Consider the following 12,366-nt stretch of genomic DNA (forward strand, 5'->3'; position numbering starts at 1 on the left):
ATATTTATGGTATGATTTAAAGAACAATCAACAAAAGAAACCAATGAACCCACCACTAAGATTAAGAAATTGAATAGACAACAAACTTATGGTTACCAGGGGGTATAGGAAATGGGAAGAGATAAATTTGGAGTTAAAAATTTGCACCTCTTGGGGAGTGATGGAAATGCTAGGTATCTTGATTATAGTGGTGGTTTCATGGGTGTATACATCTATCAAAATTCATCAAATTGTATATCTGAAATATGTGTAGTTTACTGTACAGAAATTATACCACAATAAAGTTGTTTTAAAAAAAGAAATTGAATATTACCAAGGCCTTAGCATCCCCAATTCTAATTATATTCTTGTTCCTCCAATCCAGAGGTAAACATGATCCTGAATTTTGGGTTAATTGTTCCTTCCTCTCTTAGTGGTTTTACCAACTACATATATAAACATACTTAACTTTGTCTATTCTTGAAGTTCAAATAAATGGAAGCATACTACATGGTTCTTCTGTGATTGGCTTATTTTACTCCACAATGTTTTTGAGACTCATTCATAATTATGTGTAAAGCTGTAGTTCACTTTTTTCACTGCTATATTGTATATTACTTTATGAGTATATAATTTATCCATTCTATTCTTGATTCAACATCTACGTTGTTTTCAGAGGGTTGCAATTCAATTAATACCATGTGGACACTCTTATACATGATTCCCAGTGCTCATGTGTGTTTCTCCAGGATACATAACCAATGATGGACTTTCAGAGTAATAGGGTTTGCACATATTTAACTTTACTAGATTTTGCAAAACTTTCTTCAAAGTGATTATACTAATTTATATTTCCACTAGCATAGATATTTCCATTCTACCTGCTTCCTCACTAACTTAATATTGCTGAAATTTTATCAATCTAATTACTAATAATGTTAAGCATATTTTCATACTTTATCATAAAATTTCTTTGTTCTTTTTCTTCAGGAGCAGATCTTGGCTATTCTTTGCCCTTTTCTCTTTCATATTCAGAGAATATATGAAATGTCCCCATTTATTCTTCATAGTACTCCTTATTCTTAAGTCTTTATTTGACATTAATATATCACTCTACTTTTCTATGAATAGTTTTACATAGTACTATCTTTTTTGAAATCATTTTACTTTTATCTATGACTTTATATTTAAAGTGAGTTTCTTGTAGGCAATACAGTTGGGTCTTGCTTTTTTAACAGTCCAACAGTATCTGCTTTCTAGTGGGAGTGTTTAGAACATTTACATTTGATGTAATTATTGGTATGATTGGACTTAAACTGTTTTGCTATTTGTTTTCTATTCATCTGATCTATTCTTATGTTTCTTTTTTTTCTCACTTGCATTTGGGCATCTTTTAGTATTCCACTGTATCTCTATTGTTGGCTTATCAGCTATACATCTTTGTCTTCTTAGTGCCTGCTCTACAATTTACATAATGCATGTTTAACATATCACAGTCACCTTCAGGTAATACTGTAACATTTTTCTATTCCCCTCTCCTATCCTTTGTGCTATTGTTGTCATGCACTTTACTTCCACATACATTCTAAATCTCACAATATAGTGTTATAAATTTGCCTTAAACAACTATCTTTTAAATAGTTTTTTAAAGTGAAAAAATAATTTCATATTTACCCATTTAGTCACCATCCCTCGCACTCTTCATTCCTTTGGGTGCAACCAAGTTTCCATCTGTTATTTTCTTTTTAACTGAAGAACTTCCTTGAACATTTTTTGTAGTGCAGGTCTGCTGGCAAATAACTGTATTGGCTTTATTTGTATGAAAAAGTCTTTATTTTCACCTTCCTTCAGAGTCCTTTTCCTTGATGGATCTATCTACATAGCAACTTTGGACAGAAGCATTGAAAGTCCTACTAGCTCTTTTCCCATAGCTACCCTTCTCTTTCTGGACTCATCTCCCAATCTTCTAGGAAAATAAAAATGAAGTGTCCTCTTGCTTTATCTTCTGCTTTCCTGTAATTCAGCAGCATGAATATGAGCCAAGATAGTTGTTCCTAGTTTTCTCATTTACCTACTGACATTTATAGTTCTCATCTATCCAAGTTAATGATTGTGGGTAGAGCTCTTTAGAATGTTCTCCCTTGGTTCTTCGGGAGGACATCATACCTGAATTTAAAGAGTATTTATGTTCCAGGTTCATGATGTCTGGCAAATAGTTTTTAGAGAGTATGTTTGTAGCCATCCTTGTCTTCATATTAATGGACTTTTTTAAAATAAATTTTTTTATTTGGGAATAATTTTAGGTTTAGAGAAAAGGTGCAAAGATCATACAGACAGTTCATATATTCCTACTCTGTTTTCTGCTAGTAGTAACATCTTATAGTACCTCAGTACATTTGTTACAATTAAGAAACCAACATTGGTACATTACTATCAACACCAGACTTTATTTGGATTTCATCAATTTTTCTATTAATGAATGTCCTTTTTGTGATTGTTCCAGAATCCATAGATGGAATTGTCTTCTCTATTTTTTTTTAGGTTCATTTTAGTTGGTTTCATGGATGAGTGTTAAATATGCACTTATTCCACTAGATTTGCTGGTTATCCCTACAGTAATTTATAAATCATTTATATTTCTATTGTTGAGAGCAAGAGTCTACATGTCTTGTTAATGACACAGAAAGAATCACTGGGAATGTTAATTTTATACTTAATTTTCGCCATTAAAACTCTAACAGTGTTTTTAAGACCTAATGCAAGTGCTTAATTGCATACAACTATTTTTTATAACTTTTAACTTTTGTACTTAGTTGTCAGTTTCTCCAAAATATGAAGTCCTCTGCAGAAGTGATTCCAGACCTTCAGAGCCATGGCGAACTTTCTGAATTAACGGTATTGAACACCACCTTGTTTATTTTCAGACTGCACAATCATGTCATTAAAAACTGTTTTTGAACAGGATATCACAAATAAGTTCTACAAATATCTATCAAGCACCTACTATATGCTATTGCGATACTACAATAAACAAGACATAATACCTAGTTTCATGAAATGTAGCATCAATCCCTTCTACTTTGGGGCCCAGATTCTTTTAGACTTAAGAGTTGATCAGCATGCAGGCTACCTGGATTCCATCTATGATCTTCATTTGGAGGACAGTAAGGTCTGATTTGCTAGCCAGCTTTTCTTAAAGCTGGGAAGAAATGTTTCTTTTACAAAAGCAAATTATCAACTAGATCATAAACCAGGATAATAGACTGACCCCTTTAGATTAAGAAATCTTACATAATTATCTAGGATAACAGCCATTGTCACTTCAGTGTACACATACCCCTTATTTGAGGCTGTATGTTAGGTATATTAGGTTTGTTGTACCACAAAAAGAAAAAAGGGTAATTTGATGTTCACTTGATTCATCTTTCATATTTGTGAACTGAAAATGAAACTGAAGAAAAAAATGCTTGGGGATAGAGAAACAACTTATTTTTATTTTGTTGATGCATAACTGACTTACAGTAAGTTTCAGGTATATAACAGTGATTTATTTCTATAAATTACAAAATGATCACCATTTTAAGTCTAGTTTCCGTCTGTCACCATACAAAGTTACTACCACAATACTATCGTCCCTATCCCTGTGACTTACTCATTTTATAACTGAGTACCTCTTAATCCCCTTCATCTATTTTGCTCATCCCCTCACCTCCCTTAAATAGCTCATTTTTAAAGGAAGAAACATAATCTTCCTACATCCCAGGTATGTAAAATTAAAACTATGTTGATAACTAAGGCCAGAAGCTGCACCTGATGATTGTGGAGGGTTCATCTTGCTCTAGATGTTGTGATTCTGATCACTTGAACAGTGATCGCTGCTCGAGTTGCCCATGGAATGCGCTGTCTGGGAACCACATGAGACCACACACTTGCATGTATTTGTAGATCACTTGCTGTTTCATATTTGTAGCACTCCTCCCTTAAATTGACATAAATATTTGAGGGTGGGCTGTGTTTAGATGTTTGATCACTAACTGTAACATGCCTCACCTTCTATACAAATTTTGATTTAATAGAAGATTTTATTTTCAAAGGAAACCACAAGTGAAAGTAATCTTGAAGATTCAGCAGCAGTTAGCTCCGCAGTGCCAGGTAAGGATTTGGAAGAAGCACATGGGGTTATATGAATGTGTACATACATCTGTATGTAGGGGATTTTAGAAGAGTATTTGTAACTGTGCCTCCTTGCCTCTCTCCACAGAGATGGCTCAGGGTGAAGCCCAGTGGTTTCGGGAAGCAAAGAGTCTGAGTGAGCGACTGAGAAAAGCCTACACCAATGCTCGTTTCTGCCACATGGCTTTGCTGGAGGTCTCTTCCTGTCCAGCCACCGACCAGTTGCTGGGTTGTGATCTGTCTCTGGCTTCAAAACATATCAGCAGTCCTATGCGAGAGCCTGTGGTGTTGCCTGAAGTCTTCGCTACCTTGAACTCTGTCATGTGTGTGGAGGGTGAAGTTGGTAGTGGAAAGACAGTCCTCCTGAAGGAAATAGCTCTCCTCTGGGCATCAGGATGCTGTCCCTTGTTAAACAGGTTCCAGCTGGTCTTCTATCTCTCCCTTAGCTCTACCAGACTGGACCAGGGCCTGGCCGACATCATTAGTGACCAACTCCCAGAGACAGAAGGCTCTGTTACTGAAATGGGCCTGAGGAATATCATCCAGCAGCTGAAGAATCAGGTGTTACTCCTTTTGGATGACTACAAAGAAATGTGCTCAGTCCCCCAAGTCATAGAAAGACTGATTCAAAAAAACCATTTGTCAAGAACCTGTTTATTGATTGCTGTCCATACAAACAGGGCCAAGAACATCCGCCGCTACCTAGACACAGTTCTAGAGATCAAAGCGTTCCCCTTCTATAATACTATCTATGTATTACGGAAACTCTTTTCACACAACATGACCCGCCTGCAAAATTTTATGATTCACTTTAGAAAGAATGAAAATTTGCAGGGAATTCAGAAAACTCCCCTCTTTGTGGCAGCAGTCTGTGCTAACTGGCTTCAGTATCCTTTTGATGAGTCCTTTGATGATGTGACTGTTTTCAAGTCCTATATGAAATGCCTTTTCTTAAAGAACAAAACTGAAGCTGAACTTCTGAGAGCAACTGTGTCCTCCTGTGGTGAGCTGGCCTTGAGAGGGTTTTTTTCATCTTGCTCTGAGTTCAGTGATGATGATCTCATAGACGCAGGGATTGATGAAGATCTAGCCATGTTCCTGATGAGCAAATTCACAGCCCAGAGACTAAGGCCAATCTATCGGTTTTTAAATCCTGCATTTCAAGAATTTCTTGCTGGGATGAGGCTGACTGAACTCCTGGATTCAGATAAGCAAGAAGATCAGGATTTGGGACTTTATTATTTGAAACAAATTAACTCATCCTTGATGGCTGTATGTCCCTATGAAAACTTTTTGAACTACGTCTCCTGCCACACTTCAACAAAGGCAGGGCCAAAAATTGTATCTCATTTGCTTCTTTTGGTGGATAATAAAGAGTCACTGGAGAATATATCTGAAAATGATGACTACCTGAAGCACCGTCCAGAAATTTCCGAGAAGATGCAAATTATTAGGCAGCTGTGGCAGTTAAGTCCACAAGATTACTTTTCATTGGTTTCAAAACATTTATTCATTCTGGCTGTAAAAATTGCTTATCAAAGCAACACTGTTGCTACATGCTCCCCATTTATTTTGCAATTCCTTCAGGGGAGAACCCTCACTTTGGATGTACTTCAGTTACAGTATTTTTTTGATCACCCCGAAAGCTTGTTAATGTTGAAGAGCATCCAGTTCTCCATAAGAGGAAATGACAGGTTACTCAGACCAGATTTCTCAGTCCTGGAAACAATTCTGGACAAATCTCAGGTACCAACTGTAGATCAAGACTGTGCTTCTGCCTTTGAACCAATGAATGAATGGGAGCAGAATTTAGCTGAAAAAGAGGAAAACATTAAGAGTTTTCTGAACATGCGACTCAATACACCACCAGACATCAGCACTGGCTATTGGCAACTTTCTCCAAAGCAGTACAAGATTCCTCTTCTGAAAGTTCATGTGACTGGTACAGATGCTGTGGACCAGGAGATGCTCAGGATTCTAATGGAAGTTTTTTCAGCTTCAGAGCACATCGAACTCCACTTAATGGGCAGCAGAGGCTTTATTGAATGCATCCGCCCAGCTCTTGAGCAGTTTAAGGCCTCTTTCACCAAGTGCTCCATAAGCAAATTTGAGCTGAGTGCAGCGGAACAGGAATTACTTCTCACTCTGCCTTCCCTGGAGTCTCTTGAAATCTCAGAGGTAACCCAGCTACAAGGTAAACATCAGCCTATTTCATGTGTAGTTGTATTTTCTCACTCTTAGATGGATGAAAACTTTTGAAAGCATGAGACCATAAATGCTTGCTGACTGAACAGATAAAGATAAACCTTTACTAACTTATTTCTGCCAGTGATATGAACTAGTGAAAGGCCTCCAAATAACAGAATGGCTTTCAAACTCTGATAAAGTTAATACAATGTTAACTAATGAAGGCTTTTAGCAAACAAATGACTCGTTATTAGGAAAGAATGCTCTATATGTAAATGATGCTTGAGAATTACCCTTACCCCACCTGCTTCGTGGAAGAAAGGGCTTGTACTCTTTGGGAAATAAATACATGGGAAATATCTCCCAGTTACCTGTGCCTCCTTTCACTTCTGTAAGCAGTGTTTGAGGGTCTTCAGTGTAGACTGAAAGTTTATTATCTTTCATTAAATTTATTCCTAGGTACTTCTGTTTTTGATACTTCTGTGAATGTTATTTTAACTTTTTTTCATTTCCTGTTGTTGCTAATGTGGCTTTGGTTTTCACCAGTCTGTTAAATGCCTAGGTGTGCTTTGCTTTGTATCTATCTTCCTTGAGGGTCACTAAACATTTTTTGGATCTGTGGGTTGACATTTATCATCAAATTTAGAAAAATTTTGCTCATTTTCTTTCAAATACTTTTTTATTATGGTAAAATATACATAAAGCTTTTAAACCATTTTGAAGTATACTACTCAGTAGCATTAAGTACAATTACAATAATGTGCAACCATCATCACTATCCACTTCCAGAACCTTTTCATCATGCCAAACTCTACCTATTCAGCAATAACTCCTTCCTCTCCCCAGCTGCTGATATCTAGTCTACCTTCTGTCTCTATGAATTTGTCCATTCTAGATATTTCATATAAGTGAAAGCATACAGTATTTTGTCCTTTTGTGTCTGGCCTCTTTCACTTAGCATAACATTTTTAAGGTTCATCCATGTTGTAGCATGTGTCAAAACTTCACTACTTTTATAGCTGAGTAATACTCCATTGCATGTATATGTCACATTTTATCAGTTCATCTGTTGATGGACACTTGGATTGTTTCTTCTGGCTAACACTGCTGTGAATATGGGTGTACAAATATTACTTTGAGACCCTACTTTAAATTCTTTTGGATATGTGCCCAGAAGTGGAATTGCTGGATCGTATTAGTGATAGTAATCCTGTTTTAATTTCCAAGGAACCTCCAAATTGTTTTCCACATTGGCTGCAGCATTTTATATTCCCACCAGCAATGTAAAAGGGCTCCAATTTCTTCACATCCTTGAGGCTGTTTTTGTAAAAATCAGTTATCCTACTAGGTGTGAAATGGTAACTCACTGTGATTTTGATCTGCATTTTCCTGATGACTAATGCTGTTGAGCATCTTTTCATGTGCTTATTAGCTGTCTGTGCGTCTTTTTTTGACACATGTCTATTAAATCCTCTTTGCCTGTTTTTAAACTGTGCTGTCTTTTTGTTATAGGAATTCTTTGTATAATTAAATTTTTATTGGATATGTGGTTTTAAAATATTGTCCTATTTTGTAGATTGCCTTTTTCACTGTATAGATAATGTCCTTTGGTCCACAAAAGTTTTACATTTTAATGGGGTCCAATTTGTCTATTTTTTACTTTTTTGCTACTGCTCTTGGTAGTGTATCTAAGAGTCCACTGTTAAATCCAAGGTCATGAAGATTTACCCTTGTTTTTCTTCTAAGAGTTGTATGGTTTTACTTCTTACATTAAATTGTTGCTCCATTTTGAGGTAATTCTGTATATGGTGGTGGGAGGTAGGGGTCCAACTTCTTTTGCATGTGGAAATTCAGTTATCCTAGCCCCGTTTGTTGAGAGTATGTCTCATCTTTGTGAATCCAGAGTGTAATACAGGACTTCTCATATAGTAGATAATAATGACACAAAAAGCTTTATCTACATATATATCCTTTCTAAAAAAGGATGTCTTATGCTATGTGAAAGGTTTTCATTTGAAAATAAGAAAATAATCTGATGAATCAAAATGACGGTTTCAAAATTCCTCTTGGAACTCTTTAGATTAATAATGGGAAACTGTGTTGCTTTCTAGATCAACTCTTTCCTAATTTGGACAAGTTCTTGTGCCTGAAAGAACTGTCTGTGAATCTGGATGATCAACAAAATGTTTTTTCAGTCATTCCTGAAGAATTCCTAAATCTTCACCATATGGAGAAATTATTTATCCGAATTTCAGCTGAGAATGGTCCTTCCAAACTAGGTAAGAATGGCACTTTGATTTACTAGTTTTTACATCACTTGGAAAAGTTACTTGGCTAATAATTTTTTTCTAATTTTTTTATTGATTTATAATCATTTTACAATGTTGTGTCAAGTTCCAGTGTAGAGCACAATTTTTCAATTATACATGAACATATATATATATTCATTTATCACATTCCTTTCTCTGTGAGCTACCATAAGATCTTGTATATATTTCCCTGTGCTATACAGTATAATCTTGTTTATCTATTCTGCAATTTTGAAATCCCAGGCTATCTCTTCCCACCCCTCACCCCTTGGCAACCACAAGTCTGTATTCTATGTCTATGAGTCTATTTCTGTTCTGTATTTATGCTTTTTTTTTTTTTTTTTAAGATTCCACATATGAGTGATCTCATATGGTATTTTTCTTTCTCTTTCTGGCTTACTTCACTTAGAATGACATTCTCCAGGAGCATCCATGTTGCTGCAAATGGCGTTATGTTGTCGGTTTTTATGGCTGAGTAGTATTCCATTGTATAAATATACCACATCTTCTTTATCCAGTCAGCTGTTGATGGACATTTAGGCTGTTTCCATGTCTTGGCTATTGTAAATAATGCTGCTATGAACATTGAGGTGCAGGTATCATCCTGAAGTAGGGTTCCTTCTGGATATAAGGCTAATAATTTATTTAAGGTTAAAGGTTCTATGGAAGCTTTAGCCTGTATCCATGTTAAATTGTGGGAATAGCACTCTTTCTTGCTAAAAAAACAGAGAGCTACTGGTAATTATTGAGCTTTTACTAAATGCTAGGAACTGTTCTAAGCACTTTATAAATATTAACTCACTTAATCTTCATACCCATTCTACAAGGTAGAGTACTATTTATTACCATTCTCATTTTACAGCTGGGGAAATGGAGAAATCTGCGGACTGGCAGCAGTCAGAAGCATTTCCCAGCTTCTCATCAGCCTGTTCTCATGGTTGATGAACAACCTATACAGCCATCTTTCTTAAATATATCATTTAGCAAAATGACTTAGATATCATCAATTCCTTAGTTTAGTGAAGGCTAAACACTAAAGACTGAAGAAAGGTTAATCTCACCTACTATATAGCACAGGAAACTATATTCAGTATCTTGTCATAAAAACCTATAATGGAAAAGGATCTGAAAAAGAATGTGTATGCATGTATGTATGTGTGTGTGTGTGTGTGTGTGTGTGTGTATGTGTGTATGTATGTATATATATATATATATATATGAATCACTTTGCTGTACACTGGAAACTAACACAACATTGTAAATCAACTATACTTCAATTTAAAAAAAAAAAGGTTAATCTCTACCAAACTGACGTGCAGAATTCCATGCAAAAAAATTCATTGAAGCTGGTAGTTTTCTTACATTGGTCAGAAATTTTTGCATCAAATTTAGATTTTGCTTCAGGGTTGTCACTGCTTTTATGTTTCTTTGCATAGTATTTCTATAGGGTAAACGTTATGTGCAAACTTAAGAGACATTAGGATGTTAAAGCTGAAGGTTTTAACTGATGCCATTCATTCAATGCCATTATTATACAGAAGATAAAACTGAACCCCCAGAGAAGGGTCAGTAACTATGTGTTTACATAGCTCACTAATCAGTTGCAGAACCCGAATCTAAGCCTGATTCATGACATCATGATGCTTTAATTCAGTACTGTTGAAACAAAATACTAAATTATATGGCTAATTCTGATAGAAATTTGCAATCTTCTCTGATTTCTGAAATCTTTGATATTTTACAGTCAAATTAATTCAGAATTCTCTAGACCTTCGTGTTTTCCACCTGAAATGTAATGTCTTTTCGGATTTTGAGTCTCTCATGACTGTACTTGCTTCCTGCAAGAAACTTGAAGAAATTAAGTTTTCTGGACCATTTTTTAATGCCCTCCCATTTGGTAAGAGCTATAATTGTAAAATTTTGGCTTAAGATACTTCTATGAACACAGAGTCATTTTAAGCACTTTTTAAAAACAGCCAAATTTTAAATATGAAATTGATGTCAAAGAACAAAAGCTATTACAATAGATACCTGATCTTAAATATTCAAATAAGGTAGTATATTTGTTTCTAGAAGTTTAAACATTTCTAGTTATCAGAATTGTTCCCTGAGCAAAGATCTGTTTTATCTACTTGTCATACTAATAAATTCAATATGAATTATTATATTAATTTCTATCACTTTTAAAATACTCTTTAAACACATTACTTGTTGGTATAAGAACTGTAGCTGACATAACTAAATTTTTATTTTCCCTTTTATAGTCACTGTACTGCCAAATTTTATTTCTCTGAAGATATTAAATCTTCAGCACCAAGAATTTTCTGATAAGGAAACGGCTGAAATTTTTGGTATGTTTACAGAACAGTGCCTTTTACTCACTCTTTATTCTCTTTCCCTACAAAATTCTTCTATTTTGCATGAGATATCGCGAATTATAATATGTATTACCTGCCCTTGCTCATTAGAAGGGACAGTGCTGCTCAACTTTTACCTTTCAAATGCCTTGATCGCACTTGATGTCATTCAAAACGATGTTCTCAGTGACTCATTTCTTAGAATACATATCTGTTATAGCACTATGCAATTTCATTGCCAGCTACCATTCCAAATATGTTAAATACCTGTTGTTTCAAATGTTTCTACGATATAGGTAAAACTATTTTTAAGGTTATGAAAACTCAAAAATTAAGAGTTTATGTGAACAAAAATGATTTTGAATCCAACAGCATCCAGTCTAGCAGATGGAAAAGAGCTCCGAGGAGCTGTACAAAATGAAGGACTTTTACAGGCAGTGGGGAGCAGTGACAAGGAAGTTATACTAGGCAAAGATGCGAGTTGTTATTGCAAGGTTACCTTCCTTTAGAGGATGACAGGGCTATCAGGCAGACTGCCTAACTAGTGCTGATCAGGCAATTCCTGATGGACTAGTTTAAGATTCCATTGCTGGGAGACCCAAAACTGTAATTACATCATGGTTTGGTGACATGGAGCTTATCTTGTTTTTAACACAGGAAAATAAAAGGGGAGTCAGTGGAGTCAGGGAGTGTTCAGTAGTAGTGTTTTTCAAACTTGAGCATGCTCAAGGACCACCTGGATCTCCTCTTTCCCTCTTTTGGAGGCAGCTGTGTGGGTAGAGGAGGGGCACAAGGGCTGAGGCGACAGAGGCAGGATTGGGGGCCAAGGATGGTGGCTAGCATGTACAACAGGTTGATTAAGCCAAGTAGTACAGTGAATATAATGAGCCAAGTTTCTTCACTGCTGGAGAAGGAGTTTATAAATACTGAAAGCAGAGGCTAGAACCTGAGGTATTAGAACTGGAAATACTGGTGTGGACTTGTGGTTTTTAACCTATATACATAGATAATGGGGATATCTGTATTGATCAATTTATATCTCATGACACACACACATATATACATATTTCTCAACTCAGTCCCCTGAGAGACTAGAAAGAATTCTAGTAGCAATGAGCACACCAACTCCTCAGATCTTGACTTCTAAATACTAGCCTCCCTAAAGGGAACCGGGGTGCTTGGAGAAATGGCTGATAAAATAACTGGGACAAGAAAAGGAAAAGATAAGCCTGGAACATTGTTTTATGCTAGGAAGTGTTCAAAATAGTTGCAAGTGTGAGGCCCCAGAAGTACACAACTTTCTAGGGATCGAGTGATCCATAATGTATCATGCTAAGGAGCGATCAGAGTGAAAAGGAAAG

The 12,366-nt window shown here is 35.8% G+C and overlaps 2 protein-coding genes across 9 annotated transcripts in view; one reads left to right on the forward strand and one right to left on the reverse strand.

Annotated features, from left to right (window-relative positions):
- NAIP (NLR family apoptosis inhibitory protein) overlaps nucleotides 1-12,366 on the forward strand; it is a 39,962-nt gene that overhangs the window by 18,903 nt on the left and 8,693 nt on the right. For 4 of the 5 annotated variants that reach the window (XM_074359410.1, XM_045512383.2, XM_010949318.3 and 1 more), the window contains 6 exons: nucleotides 2,793-2,874; nucleotides 4,074-4,131; nucleotides 4,241-6,346; nucleotides 8,451-8,618; nucleotides 10,393-10,545; nucleotides 10,913-10,999. In XM_074359410.1, the coding sequence (XP_074215511.1) occupies nucleotides 2,793-2,874; nucleotides 4,074-4,131; nucleotides 4,241-6,346; nucleotides 8,451-8,618; nucleotides 10,393-10,545; nucleotides 10,913-10,999 (2,654 nt within the window). The remainder of the gene's footprint in view (nucleotides 1-2,792; nucleotides 2,875-4,073; nucleotides 4,132-4,240; nucleotides 6,347-8,450; nucleotides 8,619-10,392; nucleotides 10,546-10,912; nucleotides 11,000-12,366) is intronic. The other variant, XM_074359431.1, reaches the window with a different exon arrangement.
- LOC105064453 (survival of motor neuron protein) overlaps nucleotides 3,454-12,366 on the reverse strand; it is a 60,486-nt gene continuing 51,573 nt past the window's right edge. For all 4 annotated transcript variants that reach the window (XR_012504765.1, XM_074359495.1, XM_074359493.1 and 1 more), the window contains one exon: nucleotides 3,454-5,965. The gene's annotated coding sequence lies outside the window, so the exon portion shown is untranslated. The remainder of the gene's footprint in view (nucleotides 5,966-12,366) is intronic.

This window comes from Camelus bactrianus, chromosome 3 (assembly GCF_048773025.1).
Source record: "Camelus bactrianus isolate YW-2024 breed Bactrian camel chromosome 3, ASM4877302v1, whole genome shotgun sequence".
Lineage (NCBI taxonomy): Eukaryota > Metazoa > Chordata > Mammalia > Artiodactyla > Camelidae > Camelus > Camelus bactrianus.